Source organism: Alosa alosa, chromosome 16, assembly GCF_017589495.1.
Source record: "Alosa alosa isolate M-15738 ecotype Scorff River chromosome 16, AALO_Geno_1.1, whole genome shotgun sequence".
Lineage (NCBI taxonomy): Eukaryota > Metazoa > Chordata > Actinopteri > Clupeiformes > Clupeidae > Alosa > Alosa alosa.
Window position 1 is genome coordinate 31,698,811 of NC_063204.1, and position 20,761 is coordinate 31,719,571.

General features: G+C 40.4%; 1 protein-coding gene across 4 annotated transcripts in view; it reads right to left on the reverse strand.

Moving 5' to 3' along the window:
• The window catches only part of fars2 (phenylalanyl-tRNA synthetase 2, mitochondrial), an 86,416-nt gene that overhangs the window by 50,321 nt on the left and 15,334 nt on the right, over positions 1 to 20,761 (reverse strand). For 2 of the 4 annotated variants that reach the window (XM_048266174.1, XM_048266175.1), the window contains exons 2-6: positions 19,852 to 19,934; positions 19,563 to 19,706; positions 9,483 to 10,127; positions 9,224 to 9,386; positions 8,974 to 9,105 (exon numbers count right to left, since the gene is read on the reverse strand). In XM_048266174.1, coding sequence (XP_048122131.1) covers positions 8,974 to 9,105; positions 9,224 to 9,386; positions 9,483 to 10,127; positions 19,563 to 19,706; positions 19,852 to 19,893 — 1,126 coding nt within the window. In that variant the 5' untranslated portion in view covers positions 19,894 to 19,934. The remainder of the gene's footprint in view (positions 1 to 8,973; positions 9,106 to 9,223; positions 9,387 to 9,482; positions 10,128 to 19,562; positions 19,707 to 19,851; positions 19,935 to 20,761) is intronic. The other 2 variants (XM_048266177.1, XM_048266176.1) reach the window with 2 other exon arrangements.

A 20,761-nucleotide genomic window follows, 5' to 3' on the forward strand; every position in this document is an offset into this window, starting at 1 on the left:
TGTATAAATAAATGGACCAACTTCAACTACATTACAATGATGACAAATACCACAGTTTGTGTGATAAAATGCCTCCAGAGTACTTGGCCTGGTTATTTTGTTATTTGAAATCAGGTTCAGTCATAACTCAACAAAGTAATCAGGCTTCATGCAAAATAAATGCAGGTCTTTATAAATTAATTTACAAAGAGGGCTGGGTATATTCAGGGATTCCAGTCGTTATATGGAGAGGAAAGTATTGGGGAAAATATAGCTGGAGGGTCAACTGCTAACAATAGGAGTCGTAGTTAAGTTTAAGCGTAACATATTAATGTGGTGAAAATCCACAAGGCAAAATATAAGACTGTCAAATGGTATCATGTTGGCTTAAGAGTAAAATAAAACCAAATATTCAGACAATTTTCTCCTCTCAATGACTCTCTTCTTCTGTAAAGTCAATGTTCAAGCAAACTTGCTGAAATGGAACACTGCACAAAGAAATATTTGTCCTGGCCATTCAAACCCCAGAGACAGGGAGGTAAAGGGAATAAATAAATGTGAGTAGTGCATAACAGAGAAATCTTTGTCTGTGACAGTGTGTTTATACTGAGATGCGAGTGGTTCTGAGCATAAATGAGCATGTGTGGCTGGGTGTAAGGACCAGCTGTCTATTACCCTTGTCCCTCTAGTGATTACTTCCACTGGGACCACTGTGAATTAATTCAGGAACAGGGGAGACTGAAAGTAGGAGCCTATGCATGAGGGGAGGGTACCAATCTCATTTCAAGATCTTTGGGTTTGGGGTTGTTTGATGGGTAGAGGTGTCTGATGACAAAATGTGCCAGGTCAAGACCTCAGCTGGTGGTAATTCATGTAGTCAGTGTACTCCCTCTTGCTTCCCTACTGATACTGTCAATTTCTCCCAAAACCATAACTTATTTTGCTACTTAGCTTTGGAAACTCACATTATGATACTTCACCAACACATCTGAGGAAATCCAGAAGTGGTAAATAAGAATGACTGTATCTGACTTTGCATGCATAGTGATCACAATTTGGCATGTGATTCATTCAACACATGTATAGGGTGGGGTAAATGGGGAAGTGTTGCTGATAGGGGGTTGGAGAATAAGATTAAGATTGAAAATGCCACCTGAACCACAATAGGACCTCAGCTGTTGTGTTAAACCCCCAACCTAATCCAAACTCCCTTCCACCAGCACTACCCGCCTCTTTTGGCCCCTAGAGGCCTAAGGCTAGGGGCTGGAGGACCGTTAATTGTCACCAAACATGACTTTAATCACATTGGCGGGGCCCAGTCCATGCTTTTGGGCGTGACCAAAAACGCCCCTCTCCCACCCCCTCTGGCTCTAGTGGCGTGTGCCATCATTAACACTGGGTCCCATATGTTGCCTGGGGCTCTGGGGAAGGCCCACTGCAACAGCATCACTTAGACTCTCTCACACACACACACCAGAAGAAAATCGATATGTGTGGGGATTACACACTAGGTCCTCTAATGAATAACTGAGTGGACCAGCAGTACTAATGGAGCTGCCCTCCTACCCCTCCCCTCCCATCAGCTCCCCCATCCACAATTAAAAAAAAAAAAAAAAACATGCCACACTTCTGTCACGCTTCACATATGGCAGTCACACTCTGGGGTGGGGGTTGGGGGATAAATAACCTATCAACTTCCCTTGGTCTTTCTCAAGATCCCCACTCTATTTCTCTACATAACTGAACCTCAGTTTGTTTAACAATTCCTTTCCACCATCTCTTGATCTCCCTGCTCCCTTCTGTTTCAGTCACTGGCATTACTACAGCAGTAACTGGCATCAGAGGTGTTTGTCTTCCATCTGGACGGTCCCTGTTTCACATTTAATTTGGTTGCACTGCCAGCCCTTTATTGTCTTGCTTTCTGAAAGGAGTAGTGAATGTGTGTGTGTGTGTGTGGGGGGGGGGTCTGAATGAGCTGTTGCCTTGGTAACAGAGCCACACTGATCTGCCGCAGTGAAGAAAGGGAGTGGAGGAGCGAAATAAGGAAAGTGAAAATAAGAATGAGACGGGGCAAAGTGTGTACTATGAATGTGTGTGCATGTGAGTATGTATTATATGAGTGTGTAGGATACGAAAAATAGGCCGTTGACAAACACAATACTGACTAGAACAAGCAATAGAATGCATATCCACCCTCAGATAGGTGCAAGCTTAGACAAGTGGCAAAGCAAAACTCATTCATACGCCACATCGGCACTGCTACATATAAGGTCAAGTGCCATTTTTTTTATTATATAAGAATTTAATAATGAACATTCCCTCTCTTGCACAATCTCTCTATGTAAAATGGACAACATTCTGGTAAATTCTCTATTTTCACACGATGCATAGAAAACTACCAATAAGCTCAGTTGATGTCTAAATGATGCCTAATATCCAAATTAAGATAAATGGTGAGTATAGCCTATAATGACCAGATTTTCAGGGAGAATAATCACATTTGTGTGTAAATGGATGCTAGAGCTATTCTAAATAAAGAAATAGGAGATGTAAACAAAGAAAAAGAGAGGGGAGGGAGAAAGCAAGAGAGCTGTTCTTCAATAAGGTTAATGGCAAAATGCCAACTACAGAGCATCCTAAAATACTTCTACAAAAAAAGATAATAATCTAACAATCCAGCTACACCTTACACATGACATGTGTGTTTAGCTATATAGTTTAACCAGTTGCATTCTTAATGGATTTCACACAAGAAACGCACCTAATGTAACACAATAAATCACATGCACAGATGTGCTACAGTTTTCATAGTTCCTTTAATCTCAGATTTTCTTTCAATGATCATAGTGACCTACTGCATCAAGTTGCAAACAATCATTTCTCCTTTTGTTAAACATTTAAAAAAATGAATGTCATTTTGTTACAATATTTAGTGAAAACATAATATTTACATAACACAACACAATTTTATAGTAGATGTTACAGACTACACTACAACTCATTTCAGATGGACTATTTAGATAGACACAGTTACAATGCACATTCAGAAGACTAATTCCAAATTTTAGTTCAAGGTTTTTGTGGTGAATTATGGACAGCACTACATAACTGCATCAACACTAAGTAGGCCTTTAATAAAGGTTGATGGCAGATTGCTATGAACCTACAGGCTATCCAATATGTCTGCTCATTTGTTTTGGACTCATGCCACAGTGTGGGGTCAAATCACAGTACATCACAGTGAAATCTAAGCAAAAAATGGTCTGTCTGGCACAACAGCAACATCTACTGGTAGAAGTAAGAAAAAGCTTCCTGAAACAACAGCAACATCTGCTGGCATGCTTGTAACTGGCATTTGTGGGTAGGACTCCCAGAGCAATAAATCCCTGCAGATATACTGTACCTATTACAAACTACCACTGTCCAAGTCTGATGTGTCCATTTGGCGAAGAAGTAATATAACAAATTAAATCCATTGAAATCAAATGTTGTTTGTTTTAAAAGATTAAATCACTTGAAAGACATGAAATTTCGGAAGAGGTAGGCTAGTGTCATTTTCTGATTTAAATTACAGAGGCAATGAACAAGTGTCATCCATGACGTAAACACAAATTTTTTTCATGCTGTATCTATTCACATAATGTACTGTAATTATAGTAAAGCAGATGAAGAAATCCAATGTGTCAAAGTTCTGTTTTCTTCACGTGCATAGAATGTAGCTTGAATGTTATTCTCCGTCTGTATGTTGCTTTGGATAAAAAGTGTCTGCTAAATTAATGTAAATGTAATGCAGAAAGAGATAACACGTCTTGGTTGAAGTTTATGAGCTCCCATTGACCAATCTTATTACTTACTGCTGCTCCTGCTTCAGGTATCAGGTTTCCCCCTGTGTTCCCTATATAGGATGTTCCATTTTGCTAGTATATCTAGTAATATACAAAGGAATATCTTCAAAGTGATTTCTGCATTTCTGATCGTCAAAATAGGGCCCAATATCTGTTTGAACATCTTCAAACTTTTTGATCTCACTAGTCTACTCTCTCCTGTTGACAGAGTGAGTGCTTAATTTGGGCAATATTAGGTGCAGGAGCAGTGGATGAATATGAGCAGCACAGTGCACGCCAGAACGTATTGGGACTTCTGATGGGCTACATGAATCAAATTATTTCAAAGCATGACCTACCCACAGATTACTTATAGTACTTTGGTATTTCTATGCATTGCCAACTCAATGCACTAACAGTTCAAGCATCAATGTCTGTCAAAATGTCAAAGCACTGTCACAGCATTGTTGGCTGTGTTAAAAAGGGGAATGATCTGGAGTACAGAGGGGTCATCACCAGATTTGTTGAATGGTGTGGAAAAAAACATCTTCAGATGAACACCAGTAAGACAAAGGAGATGGTGATTGACTTCAGCCGTAAGGCACCACCAATTGCACCAGTGAACATCCAGGGAGGGGACATTGAGGTGGTATCAGTCTACAAATACCTGGGTGTTCACCTTAACAATAAACTGGACTGGTCACATAACATAGATAGGGCTGGGACGGTAACCGCATTAAATATAAGTATAATATACTCTTTTGATCCCGTGAGGGAAATTTGGTCTCTGCATTTATCCCAAACCGTGAATTAGTGAAACACTCTCAGCGCACAGTGAACACACAGTGAGGTGAAGCATACACTAATCCCGGCGCTAGTGTTAATTTCGTCAGACGAGACGAGAGGAAATATGTTCGTCAACGACCTTTTTTTTCATAACTAAGACGAAACGATGACGAGACGGCAGTAATGTCCTGAAACACTGACTAAGACTTCTTAATCTTAAGATGCATTATTGTTGACGAAAAAAGACGAGACTAAAATGTTTTGCTTGAAATAAAAACTAAGATAAAATCTCTCTTCATTTTCGTCTACAAAATGAGAAGACAGAATATCTAGCTGTTACGTTTTCAAAATATTCCGAATGAGTTCATACGCAACAGCTTTCCTGTAGGCTAGTCTATTTGCTGTTGCTGCAACCCTGTGGCTGCAACACGAAACTACATGGAACAAGAACACTGGAGATTTCTGCCAGAGTTAGCAAGCTAACTACCTAAGCTTTGCCACAATGCTACATACCCAGAAGTTGAAGCTTCTCTCATACAAATTAACATCCCCCAGAATTTCCATACAAAAATGTTCATCATGTAATGTCAACTATTTAACTAGTTAGACTGATGATGCAAAGTTTGCTAGCAAGTAAGGTAATATGGAAAGTTCGCTAGCAAGTTAGCTATGGCTAAGATGGAGAGTCTGTTTGGGGAATGTGTTGTGTTTGGGCGCATATCGGCATCTAGCGAGGCGGAGTAAAACATTAATACTTTGGCCTATGACAGTGTTTCTCAAACTTTTTCAGTTTCAGGACCACTTAACTAACCCTAGCTAAAAAAAAAAAAAAAAGATTAGACCTACTTCAACAGTAGCCTATAATTAGTCTACACAATAGGCCTACTCACTGAACCACCTTGCTTATTGTCTTTGCACTTTTCTTATTGTGTGGATTCATACTGTATGATTTAAACTGGCATAGACAGTGTTGCAGAACTGTTTTTACATACAAGTTGGTTCAATATTGCAAACAACTCATCTATATTATATTTTACCACGTCTGCTCGTGGACTACTTGGGATAGCTTGCGGACCACCAGTGATCCCCGGACCACACTTTGAGAAACACTGGTCTACTTAATATGACAGTGGTCCAGTCAAATCTTTTACTGTCTATGGTCAAATCCCAGCCGAGCTACAGTATAACTGTAGCTCGACTTACCTGTGCATGTAAACATACTGACTGACAAAAAATCAGAATGAGTAATTATAACAGACGAGTAGCCCTGTGGACACACAATATTGTTGGAAAATTGAGATGTGTGAAACACTATTTGACTGAAATGGTAATCAGAAATAATTTGTTATAAAAAAAGACTAAAACGTGTTGACTAAAACTGACTAAGACTAAGATACCTTTAGTTTTCTTTTGACTAAAACTAGACTAAAATGACGAGACTTTTAGTCGACTAAAGCTTGACTAACAAAAATTATATTTGAATGACTAAATATGACAAAGACTAAAAAGGACATTTCGTCACAAGACTAAGACTACGACTAAATAAAAAATAGGTGACAAAATTAACACTACCCGGCGCAGTGAGCTGCCTGCAACAACAGCGGCGCTTGGGGAGCAGTGAGGGGTTAGGTGCCTTGCTCAAGGGTGAAATGGGAAATGGGCTTTGGGCTCTGACCACAAAGCTGTCAGATAGGCTACTCTCTGACATTCGTTCGTTTTCTCAAGAATAGCCTATAGTTTAGAACTGCTGCCACAAGTGAAATGTCAAATGCTAACAACTGAAAATTGTTTTCATAGTTAAGCTACCTTGCAACACTCAAATCGCAGTTGCAGTATTTAGCTCAGCATGGTATTGGTGACGTTTCATCGGTCACTGAACAGTAATGTTTTAGTCAGAACGGACAGTCTTCTCAATTTTTTAGACCAGTGTAACCTTACTCCATCAGTGAAAAATGTTCACAATGTCATGATATTAATTTCTCTACAAACCAAAACGTCAGATTCCTAAAGAAACGCATAAGCACCGATCCCATTAGGGTATTTTATACTGTATTTGTAACAAAAAACAGGGTATCTGCACATTTTCTAAGTGCAAATTTAAAGACCTTTTTAAGACATCTAAATTGAAAAATGAAGACTATACCACGGCAAAAAAAGATACATACGACAACTTAAAAACTGTTTTATGCAATAGTTTTTTTCTACTACTTTTAACACCCACCCCATTTTGGATGTCTACAGAAATTACCACATATATTTTGGCGAAAGAAAATAATTGTGTGTGAATTACCTTCACAGCTATAAACACCCAACTTTAGGGTCTGGGCTGCTTGCTTTTGAAACTGGCTGTACATATCTGGTTGTGCTACTGGCTGAGACTGACTGTTCTTCACCTGTAGCCTATCTGTAGTAGCCTAGGCTACTTGCCAAACATGTGTACTGGACTGGATTCCCTTCAATATTTCTTTTTTCAAAGGTAGACTAAGCTATTTAAATATTTTAATAGGCCTACTTTATATAATTTACTATGTGCATCTATTGTCCCATATGCAGCACATCAAATCAAAGTCCACTACTTTACATTTTGCACACCAGTTGTATTTAAACCAACCAAAGCTTGACTGAAACATTGTAAAACCATTGATTTGTTTAAAAAAAAAATGTATAGGAAAAGTGAAACCACCCCATTAATTAAGAGACAGGTCCTCCTTGCATGTTCATGCTGAAAAAACAGCTGGTTTTATCTCAAGCACACACGTATCAAGCACACACGTTTTTTTTATGTAGCCAGTCGCCGACATAAAAAAAAAATGCAGTTATATTCACAACTTTTGCAAAGTACTGGGAAAGGCTGGCAAGCAAGCTGCAGACAGATATTACAGGTAGGCTATTATAACTTAGTCTTAGACAGATATTTTACTTAGGCTAGGCCAGCAACACAGATGCAAACAGATCAACTTAACGTGTATTTCCTCCTGATTGCGAAAACTTTCGTTTTCTTTTTCTGTCGGTCCTTGGTTCCTTCATAAATTGCGCAGCAAATTATCAGATGAGTGACAGAAGCCGCGCATAATTTGACCAGCAGTCTTTATGTCTGTGAAACGGTGCTGCGTCCGAACAAAGATTCTAGAAGCCCAGCGCAACTCCAAAAAGGAGGACAAATAAGCGTCCAGCTTGAGGCTGCGCCGGACAGGGCTTTTAAAATCCGTAGCCTATGTCCGGCCTAAATCCGAACGTATGGCCACCCTATCGCTAACTGGCTTACTAACTCTTTCTCCCTCCCACTCTTCCGCTCGCGTAGGCTACCTGCATAGGCCTATCCCAGGCCTCGGCTACACCATGAAAACGTCAGGCATATTTTTACATTTTCTTGCTGTTTTCACACATTTAATGACACGCGTGAAAAACATCTTCACTTTGCAACCACTACACTTCCTCCAGTAGCCTTATAGTCACTTTTACAATCGCGTTAATACACGAAACCGGGTGGAGACATTTCACTCTCTCTCGCACTCGCTGGTGGTCCCATGGCCTACACAAATTTAATATCTCCTTCTCGAAAATTCAAGACATTCCAGACAATATAAGACTTTTTTAGGCCTTGTAAAGTCTTGAGACTTTTTAAGGATCCGCGGGAACCCTGCAAAAATGACATTGTACAGTGATTCGAAGAGCAGTAAACAGTGTTGTAAGGCTGCGTATACAAAACCGCTTCTTTACAGATCAGCTGGCTAATGCTGCTTTTGCCAGCTGCCCGTTACGCCTGGTCAAACCTGTTGTATTTTCGCTGTTAATATTTTTTTGTATTATTTTATTCAGATGAGAAAGATACATTTAGATTTTCATGTGAACAGTTTAGGAAATGGCTTTTTTCTACTGTCCCAGAGTTGTCCCAGACATCTTTCTATTGTGTCCCGGAAACATTTTTTATGGTCCCCAGGATGTTGACACATTGTTAATTTTGAGCCCTGGTACATCTATGCCCCTATGGCATGATTGCAATCACTGTGATTTTTTTAGGTGTGCTTGTATGCTGGGCATACCATAGAGACATAGCATCATAGACACAAGACGGATCTTCCTATTTCTTTTCATCTTCCTATTAATTGTTTGTTAATAATGTGTGTGTTTGCGAGGGGGGGGGGGTGTACCTGTGTGTGTGTGGGAAGAGGGTATGGGGGGTGTATATGGGGGGTAATGGATTAAATTGTTTAGAACAGCAAAAGAAATGTTACATTTTCTTTCTTGTAAAACTTTCTAAAGTCTAGATTCTACACTCACCACTTGATTTACCACATTCCCATTTTCCCTGTGAGATTCCGTTCTCAAATTCAGGGCCTATGTGTGTATGATGTCTATGAGACTCTCTTATATGACGGTGTACCTGAATAGACTAAATCCTGTTCCATCACTCCACACCCAAGCACCTCCAACCATCTGCCCTGGAAACGAACCTCCATTTCAAAGGAGGGATGAGTGAATGGGAAGTAGCATTCCACCCAGCGTATTTCCAACTCTAAGGAAAGGGGAGGAGAAACAGAAACAGAATGGACCAGTGAAGAAGTATAATACAGATATCAAGTGAATGATGAGCAGAGCACTATAAAAGCACAATATTTGGATCAAATTCTCACCTTCCCCAAATAGATGTCTGATCAGATGTGTTAATGTCTGTTTGAGGCTAAACTCCACCAATTTCACTGCCTCCAGGGTATGAGTCTTCTGTTTTTGAGGGGTACGTCGACCTCTTTTTTCAAACAGATTCAGTTCCTCGCCATTTGTCACATTTGCAAATAGCTGTTGTGTGAAAAAAGGAGATAGAGATTGACAGATTTACAGACATGCATAGAGAAAACACACAATTTGAATTAAAGTTGTTTACATCCCCCTTACTTCATGATTGGAGAAGAGTCGTACCCCCTCCATCTGATGGAACACTGGGTAGTGGCTAGCATCTATCTCATCTCTCCGGTAAACATCCCCAACGGCCAGAAAAGCATCCAGCCCTGAACGAACCAGCTCTGTCTGATGAGCAGAGGTATGTGCACGCAGCATGGTGTTGTGGTTCAGATAGTAATTGTCCCCTTTCTTGCGACTCGGATGGTCCTTTGGAATGAGCAGGCTGTCAAAATTCTGCTCCACAGTTACTACAGGATTGAGGTTGTCAAATACGGAAAAGAGTGGGTTGCCCCACCGGCCAGTGTAGGCACTGTAGAAATGTGATTTAATGCGCTCCTTAATAAGCCAGAGTGGGTGATGTGGACTATTATGGAGGTTACGCCCTACTTTGGACAAAATTTTGGGCGTAATGTTAGTGTATTCATCACAGCAATATGTCTGACCTAACACCTCCAATGACTTCTGCTTGACTATGGACTGAGCTGTGAGACCATCGCTGCTCAGACATCGGAGATTGCGGGTTACTGTTTGTTTCTTTGCTCTGAAGCAGTTATAGAGGCAGTGTTTGTACACAGAATCAGGCAGGAGAGACTGAAGGTAGGGTCTATGATACATCCTCATTGTAGATGGATCATTGAGCTTTGAGGGAAGAAAAAAAACAGATAATGCATTAACTTTTCATTTGACACCATTTTTGGTATTTTCTCATTTTAAGGAATTAAAGATTCAGTCCATAAATCTGGAGTGTTTATTGACATCTGAGCTTAATAGCCAATCAAATGACATCTCTCCCTTCCATGTACCACATGCAACATGGTGATTGGCTGGAATTTGTAATGACTGTCTCCCATTTACAAAGCCAGGATAGATGGATTGGATTGTTTTTAGCATGCACACAGCAGACAATAGACAATCAAAGGACTGATTCACTGAGGAATTGACTGATTCACTGAGGAATGAAAAAAAGTTTGAATCACAGAAAGCCTCTTGGGGCTCTATTGTGCAACCGGTGCAAACTGGCGTAGAGCGCAACGCAAAGCTTGTTCTTATCTTACACCCCAGTCAGTGGCGGATTTTGCGCCATGCGCTCCACTTTTATTAAACCTTGCGCCCAGGGGTGTGGCAGAAGGTGTGGTCTGACGCATGATCCAAAAATCGCTATCTTACACCCTCTAAAAATCATTACACCACCAAGAGAAACCTGGTCAGAAATCTGTGGCGAGTTGTTTACAGTGAATCTAAATAGTAGGCTAAATGCCCTCCGCTGGCTGCTGAAAATTGCAGTTTAACAATAAACAGCAATTCTAATCCGAGGTACCTGTCTAGTTTTATTCCATAAATATATTGTTTTTTATAGACGTTAGTGGCATGCGCTATCAAGAGCTTCCATGTGCTACACATGTTTGTCAACATCGCAAAAACTACAATTTTCAGACAACTTGGTGGAAAGGTGTAGCACAGGCTAAGGAAAACCCATTCATTTCTTTAGCTGATAGTATTGAAAGTATCGTAGCCTATTAGCTCGCTCGCAACAACAGCAAAAATGAAACTGGAGAGTTCTCTGTGAAGACACCACTGTTACATTAGATGCGCACTCAATCGCAAATCGACGCAGTAAAAATGCAACGACTGGTAGTAACGAAGGTAATTGGCAAAACTTGGTCAAAAACATTTTGTATGCACTCGGGATGATGGCCTAGTAGGCTTAATGTGAATTGCGGACTATTAAGTAAAGGAGATTTGCACCAAATAAAGGCAGTGTTGCGGATTGTGTTTCTACAACATGTTGGCACAAAACTTAATTTCTGTCATAAACGAAGTAAGCTAAGCGTTTCTTTATTGTCAACGTGAACTACCGGTATGTTCAAGCGTTCAAGTGACATTAATGCATGGGTTAACGTGACGTGAGTCAGACAGAAGATGGGCCTGTCTTTAGTTCCTGAATCCTTAGGCTAAATGGTGTGATTAGCTAGAATTAATAACGTTCTAGCTAATCACACCACGGGGGGGCTGCCGCCACTGTTAAAAAAAAATCTAGCGGAAACACTGCACATCTGCAATCTATTATAATGTTCCTCAAATGGAGAACAAATCGATGTTCTCTCGCGTATCAAGGTCACTCTAGGCTGTCATGCTTCTATGTTTGCAAAATTCCTGATGGTTCCTGATCGCTAAACCTTTTTTTTTTCTTTCTTGTTAATAGCAGTTGATGTAGAAGCACCAATGGGGCTACGTTCAACTAAAGTCAGAGTTGGTCCGTCCAGTCAATAGTCCCGCATTCAGACCGCTCCATTATTATGACCGCCGCGCAGCGAAGCGGTTTAGTCAGATTTTTTTTTTTTTCGCATGGCCACATTTCCGTCAAGGATTCCCGGGACACTGAAAGACCGGGGTGCATGGAACTTGGTGGGCATGTAGCCCCACAAGGATAGCATGGAACCATTGTTTTTCGTTTTGATCTGTAGCCCCCCCACTGGACTAGACCACCCGAAAGGAGGGTAGGGCAGACACAGTTTTCTGTGAATATCTCGAGAACCGTAGGGTTTAGGAGGACCACCTTTTTTTGGTATGTTGATCTTAAGGGGCCATGTCAACCCATTCCATAACCACTCATTTCATGTATAGCGCCACCTAGTTAAAAACGAAAAAGTAAAAACGAGGTATTGTAATCGCAGGTATCTGTGACATAACATGGTCAAAACTGCACGAAATTGGAACTGTAGGATCAGTATGACACCCTCTGAATGCATGCCAAGTTTCGTGGAATTCCGTTCATGGGAGGCCACACAATAAATTAATTTATGTTACTGTACACCAACTGGCCTGTAGGTGGCCGGACACAGTTTTCTGTGAATATCTCGAGAACCGTAGGGCCTAAGAGGACCACCTTTTTTGTATGTTGGTCTTAAGGGGCCATAACAACCCATCCCATTACCACTCAATTCATGTATAGCGCCACCTAGTTAAAAATTAAAAAGCAAAAAATTAGGTGTTGTAATCACAATATCTCTGGCTGACATGGTAAAAACTGCACGAAATTGAAAGTGTAGGATCATTATGACACCCTCTGAATTAGGGATGTAACGATTACCGGTATAATGGTAAACCGCAATAAAAATGTTGACGATAATAATTACCGTTTTCATTTCAAACATTATGATTATCACTGTTGATTACCGCGGTGTGGAAACCGTGTGTTTAATCCTTCCCAGCTTCATCCGAGCCTGCTTTTGACATACAGTAGGCCTGGTACAATGGAACAAAACTGGTACCCTACTGATTCTGTTGTCTAATTGATGGTTTTAACTATGATTCGGATTAGGCTACACCTGATTTTAAAAGGCGGAACTTTTTCACCGCAAAATGTGCACTGTATCATGAAGCCACTCTGCGTCTTTTTATGTTCGCGTCCACATTAAATCCATTCCACTCTAGGGCTGAAACGATTCTTCGAGTTACTCGAATAACTCGATTACAAAAATTACTCGAGGCAAAAACCCTGCCTCGAAGCCTCGTTAAATTCCTATGACGCGCACTATAAGCGCAGGGATCTGATTGTTCCACACGGACCGTTATTCAGGAAGCACACCACTAGCGCGTGAATCGTGATACGTTCTGAATTTAGCTGGCACGATGGTGGAGTCAAGATGTCCATAAATGGCAGAGAATGTCTAAAGTTTTCAAGTAAAGTTTTGGGATCATTACATACTCAAATAGGAAAAGAAAAAGCATCTGAACCGAAAACATCCACTCCATGCTGTTTCACCAAGCGTCAATAAAGTAGGCCATCTATCAATCTATCTAGCCTATCTATCATCTACGTAGCCTATAGCCTACATTGATGTTGGCTGATTTTAATTACATACTGTATTTGTAGCGATGTCGTGATATAATGTTTAGCTTTGATGTTTTTAAGTAGTAAACTTATTCACGTTCAATTGCAAGACAGTATGCCTAAAAAAGAACCCCTTATACACACATGCATGCACCCTCATCTTCCCTCACGCGTGCACACATACACACACACAGGTTGCTAGGTTACCATAGCAAATAGGCTCACCCCAGAAATTATTTTTTAGTAGCCTAATAGTGAAATTATTTGTTAGTAGCCTAATGGTAAATGCTGCAGGTGTAGAAATCTACATAAAACAGATATTTACTTTGATGTCAGGTCTAGATTACAGCATGAAACTTGTGCATATTAATACATTAAATTGCTTTCCTCTTCTCCTCCGAAAGCACTTCACAACATAGTATGGACAGCTTTGTTAAGCCCAGCTAAGTCATGCACAAGAGGCTGCAATTTTACAGAGAGCATTTTGAACATTATTTAATTGTTGGCACTGGCACTTATAAACACTAAATGGGTAAATTGCAATAAATGGGCTTAGTTTTGTAGCCTGATGTTGGAGTTAGAATAAATACTTCTGTGCCAATTGCTTGATCATTTTACAGTCATGTCATTTTCGTTATACATTATTTGTTTTGGTTGTTTAAAAATCAAAAAAAAAAAAAAATATCCGATTAATCGATCGATAAAGTGCTAGATTAATCGATTACAAAAAGATCGATTACAAAATCGATAGCTGCAGCCCTATTCCACTCACGTTATCAGGAGAATACAGTAGCCTAAAGTTTTATTTTGAACGCTTACTTTGGTCTCACTCATTGCATCCAAATAACAGAAATAGCAAACTCCAAGTTATGGTAGGGGAAGTTAAGCTATAAGCACATAGCCAATTAAACATGAAGAAAAAAGTGAATGGGACACTTTTTGAAACTATTTCAGCTTGTGTAGGCCTATCAGTGCTTTCTGAACATACTGAACACACTTTTAGAAATACCGTGATAGTACCGAAAACCGTGATCATTTTGATCACTATAACCGTGAGGTTCAATTTTCATACCGTTACATCCCTACTCTGAATGCATGCCAAGTTTCGTGGACTTTCGTTCATGGGGGGCCATACAATAAATTAATTTATGTGTACATTTAGTGACCGTACACACACATATAAACACGTACACGCACTCATGCACACAATTCAAGCATTTCTCAGAATTATGAACAGGCAAGAAGATGGGGGTGGGGTTGTATAAAATGTATTTTACATGTGAAATCTATGAACTAATCATGTTTTGGTACTTGTTGTCTAGCAGATACCAGTGAGAATTGAGTGTGCATAATGCAATTCAGTGAGACAGTTAGAACCATATATGCCTTTCACCTTTTGTTTTTAGCCAGCAGCCAGACCAGCAGATACCCTGACTTTGCTGAATTACTGAAGCTAAGCAGGCTTAGTTAGTACTTGGATAAGAAACCTCCTTGGAAGAGTAGGTTCCTGCTGGAAGTGGTGTTGGTGGCTGGCCAGTAGGTGGCACTCTTCCCTGTGGCCAAAAGCCACCAAACAAATATCAATCCCAATGTCCTATTGCAGTGACAGGGACACTGTACTGTAGATGTTTTCCTTTGCATGAATGTTAAATTGAGGTCCTGACTCACCATGGTTGTTAAAGATCCCATGGCACTTATCGCAAAGTGTAGGTGGTTCCCTGATTTGCTTTATTTATGTACACATACATAAAGACACACACACATAAAAACATACACACACACAAAGACACGTAAACACACACACACACTACATATGCACACACACATACATGCACCCATACAAACACACCTACATACACAAACACAAGCGCGCGCACACACACACACACACACACACAAAACACATATACACAAAAACAACCACACACAAAAAAGGAACAAAGTAGGAAATGAACACAATTTGACAAGCGTGACTTATTTTTGTGGAAAAAATGTGCTGGACTGTCCGGCGGTCATATTTTGTACCGCTCTGCGGTACATCTAGTTAGATTAATGTTATCAGACAGCGCTGTAAAATGTGTGCAGAAATTTCTCGCATTATGATGGCTAGAGTTGTGGGACTTAATAAATTATGCGCAATACTTAATAAATGATGCGCAATACCCGCAATACCCGCAATCCCGCGCTGAAATTTAGACCCCTGTTTTAAATGCGTATCTTTTTTTCTCTCGGATGTGGCTCGTCGAGCACTGCTGCCAGATTGCGCCTATGTATGTATATCATCCAAAATGCTTGATTGCATTGCAATCGCACACATTTTTTGCTAAATGTTCATGTACCACATCAGCATTTTTGTTCGGTTAATCTTTTGTAAATTGCTTTACAATTACCCTGGAGCCCTCATTGGCAACCTCGGGCTTCCCTCAGCTTGCCACTATTCACTCCTTCGTCTTCATTAACATTCCCGGTAGAATTCTCAATATTTTTGGCCTCTATGTGTTTAGTTACATAGTCTGTCTGTTCTTGGTCTTGGATTTTGTGAAATAAATTTCTAAATAAATGCGACTTATAGTCCAGTGCGACCAGAATAGAGATATTAACGCCGCCATTTTGGGAGTCAAAAAATAATAGTCTAATAGTGATACACCTGCGATTAAATCCAAGTTTGCTACATTGAGTATTTTAAATAACCTGGTGCAAGGTGATCGACATCCTAGACCTCAAGTAAGATACTGTGACACTAACTATTTAGTTAACACCACGTCTTGATACGTAAAGCTTAAAGGGACACCAGGCAACGTTTTCGTGTTAATTACTCATCTTTGTAAGTCAGTATATGTTAAATGAAGATTATCTCGCCCTCCCCTACTGCCTGTAGGAAGAATATCCCGCTTGCAAGTTCAGTGTATCGTACCCGCCGACCGAAGCAGGATCAGTTTACATCCTGCATCCACAGCACAGAGGCAGGCTAACGAAACGCTAGCGATTGTTGCAAACGTGTGTATAATGGCAGAGCCGGCGAAGAAGCAGTGAAAACCCTTGACGGAAGATGCAAAGAAAAGGAGAAGAGCTTCAGAACAAGCGAGGGGTAGTTTCGTAGAGAAAAAGCATCAGGCTTGCCTGGTGTCCCTTTAAGAGTTTGAAAACAATTTTCTGGCTGGACTAACGTTGTCTATGTGTAGACGTGAGGGGCTCTTAGCGAAGACGAAGTTGCATCCAAAGCTGGCAACGCCTAGGCTACGGATCCTTCAAGCGAACTGTTCCATGTTGTCTGCAGCTGTCTGCGTCTGCAGCTAACGTAGGGCTGTCAACAGGAGCTACTCTAATTTTCAAGTGAAATCTAGATTATTATTTTTTTCATTTGGCAAAAATGACAAAAACAAGTAAAAGTTTATGACTGTGTTGTTCTCTCTTTGACGCCTGTAATAAGGATAATGCGATTTCAGTTTGTAAAATGTATGTTCCCCATCTCCTCACCCCCCAACTGTATTAATCTAACCTATGTGAAGCACTGAAGGGGGCGAATTCCCCCTCATTTTGAAAAATGAATTTTAAGCTCTGACTCTGATAACATTAAATTGGCTTATTACGCCCACAAGATGGCACTTGTTGTGGCACTTCGTTGTTGTGCAATGGCAATTTCAAATGAAAATGGCTTCACAATCACAACCTGTTATACACGACGCTCCGCCTTCTTTCACATTGAAAGTGTGGGTGTATTTCGGTTTTCAACAAAAAGTGTATAGAAAGGACCTTGACATGCACCATGCCATGACAAAGTTTTTGCACTACCCTCCTACTAAGATTTTGCACTTCAGTTAAAGTGTAGAAGATAATGTTCACAGAAATAAATGTGACATTTGAAGTGAGTTGAACAGTCTTATTTTCCTTATTTTTTGTAATGCCTTTGAATAATATGGGAGACATATTATTCAAAGGACAACATGCAATATATCGCAGTATCGAATCGCAATACTTGTTGTATCTCAATATGTTAAGAATCGCAATAATATTGTATCGCGGCCCAAATATTCTCACCCTACTCGATATTAGGGCAGCCTGTCACAGGTTATATGTCACAGGTTATATGAGGAAAAGTGAGACGCCTGATTGCCTGAGAGTTATGTCAGGGACAGGGTGTTCTGATCTACTCAAGTTAATTAGACATTTATGAGGACGTCATATATACTGTGGTCTCATTGCCTACTGTATATTAGGGCTTTGACTCCGAACTTCGTTATTTGAATATAATTCAAATATTTAAAAAAAATAATGATATTCGAACGAATATTAGGCAGCCCTTAATATTCAAACCTGTTATGGGCATTATTTTTTGTAAATGTGTTTGCTTGTAAAACGTTTTCAATTCTGATTCTGAGGCTTTTTCACGCCTGGTGAAGTTGTGAATCGTGTGCTCATTAGCAAGGCTATTATTGGCACTTCTGGGCTCACGTGACTGGACGGCAAAAAGATTGGAGACTTATGGCAAATTACAGTGCCATGAAGTGAACACCATTACTTTAATATCTTTGTAGTTCAATGTATTGATGTGTTTGGGGTATGATAGTCATCTAAATATGCCAGTGGTGATATTAGATGAAATGGTTCATCATCGCAAATGTAAATAACGTTAGTTATTAAAACTGGTGGTAACAACACTGTAAGGGCAGCGTAACAAGGATACAAGGACATTTTTTGTCACATGCATATAGTTACTGGAAGTAAGAAATGCAGTGAAATTATGTCTGGTGTCAGCCTATTTGTGCATTTATGGGGGGATGACAAGGGAGATGGGATAGTGTGCTGTGTATGTGGGGAGAGGGCAGTGTGCAATATGTGTGTTGGAGAAGCTTCCTCATGAGACAATGTGCTGAATATTGGGGGTGCAGTGTGCTGTAAGTATGTTGGGGATGTGTGTTGGAGAAGCTTCCTGATGAAATAATGTGTTGTGTATGTAGGGGGTCAGTGTACTGGAAGTATGGTGAAGGGATTTACTACTGTATGTATGATGTATGTGAGTGATGACAGTGAAGATGTGTGTGTGGGCGGGAGGGGAGTGGAGCAGTGACTGTGTGTGTGTGTGTGTGTGCAGTGTGTGTGTGGGTAGGTGGGGGCAGTGTGCTGTAAGTATGTAGAGGATGTGTGTTGGAGAAGATCCTGAAGACAATGTGCTGTGTATGTAGGGGGGGGCAGTGTGCAGCAAGTATGTAGAGGAGGCTTACTGTAGCAAGCAGTGTGCTGTATGTATGTGTGGTGATGATAGTGATGATGTAAGTGTGTGTGTTTTTTTTGTGTGTGTTGGGGATGGGGGGGGGGGCAGAAAGGCTAGGCAATCAAGGACATGGGTAGATAGATGGAGGAGAAATCAAAAATAATAAATAAAAAGTTCTATGGAGATGTGCAAAAGTTGGAGAAAGTCAGATGTATAAGTATATATACTTTTTTGATCCCGTGAGGGAAATTTGGTCTCTGCATTTACCCAATCGGTGAATTAGTGAAACACAAACAGCACACAGTGAACACACAGTGAGGTGAAGCACACACTAATCACGGCGCAGTGAGGGGTTAGGTGCCTTGCTCAAGGGCACTTCAGCCGCGGCCCACTGGTCGGAGCTCGAACCAGCAACCCTCCGGGGTTACAAGTACAGAGTGCTAACCAGTGGGCCACGGCTGCCCTCGTGTGTGTGTGTGTGTGTTTTGACGTGTGATGAAATAAGAAAATAAATAAAAGGTCTGTAGCATAGGGAGAGGGATGTAAAAGTGCTAAAAGTCATGTAGGTGTGTGTGTGGGGGGGTCATGAGTGCTGAGGAGTGAATGAGTGCAAAGTCAGTATAGTGTGATTCAGAGTAGGGAAATGATTTAGAGTTCGGATGGCCTGGGGATAAAAACTTCTCCTGAGTCTCTCAGTTCTGGCTCTGTGACTACATAGGCGTCTTCTTGATTTCAGCGGTAGGAATAATCCATTGTTAGGATGAGAAAAGATAACATGCTGTAAATTAACACCCATAAGTATTTCTGGGCTAAAATATTGCAAAGCGATTTGGTTACTTTATTCATCATGCTTTTATCAGTTGTAACATAGTCAAAACGTTAAGCTATCCTAGCTAACATTTATCCTAGTACCTAGAGGCTAATGTAACTCGTCAGCTTGTACGTTGCCCAGCGAATAAGTAATCTCTTACATCTCTTAAGTTAAAGAACACACTTGGAAAACACTTGAACGGTATTATCCACTTACATTCAGATCTTGCCATAGACTATCAAACACTTTGCCTAAGTGCTTGCTTGGTAGTCTACCGTCCTGTTCAGAGTCTATGGTTGCTATAGCAACAGTTGCTGTGCTTGATAGACTGCGAGATAACAGTGACTGATACACTGCCCCCTGGTGGACAAAAGATGTACAACTTAAGTTCGATACCAATGTATTAAAATATTAATATTAATAAACAAACAAACTTTGAATATGATTTTTGGGAAAAAGTCAAAGCCCTACTGTATATTCAAATCTTAAACATACCGGCTCCTACCTGAATAGACTTTGTGCACGAAAGGCTTTTCTTGTAGCTCATGTATTTCCGGTGGAGCGATAACTGTGTTGTAATGACATCTTCTGTTTACCCAATAATAACAATTGTAACACACCTGTAAATCCTTCTTTATCGGTATGATCGATAGATAGATAGATAGATACTTTATTGATCCCCATGGGGAAATTCAAGGGTCTCAGTAGCATACAGACATCACACACAACATGCACTTACAGCAGAAATGGTAAACATAATTATAAGTATAAACATATAACTAAACTCCACTTTACAATAAAGACAGTAGAAGATAAGAAAGATAAGAAAACTAAATACTAAATACACTATATAAATTAAATTAAGAAAGTCCAATGTGCTTGAGGGTGATCAAGCATAAGACGCTTGTAGTGACAGGGCCGGGACTGGTAAGGTGCTAAAGGGAGTGAATGTCATGGTGAAGGTGCAAAAGTAGTCCAACCATAGTCCTTTAGTTATGTGTGCATGGCAAGGTGCTCAAGAGAGTGAGTCTCATGGTGAAGGTGCAAAAAGTAGTCCAACATTAGTCTAACAGTGCAAGAGTAAGGTCTAGAGACCAGCATAAATAATTTGGACAATAATATGGATAATGTGCTGTTTCCCTAATGCAACACCCAACTGGGTCGGTGTAGACAGTTTACATTACCAATAGTGGCAGGTTCAAACACACCTGGCTCCACCGGAAACAAACCAGCACACAAAAAGCATTTCGTGCGTGTAGCCTATTCAGGACACGTTAAGCCAGAGAGTTTCTAATGAGGAGACACAGCGCTCAAAAAATCCTCCATAGAAAAGCATGGGGTTAATTCGCAATGCCAATATGCAGCTGTCTAAATCGGCTATATCTCACCGCTTACATTTGTTTAAGTAACCGTGA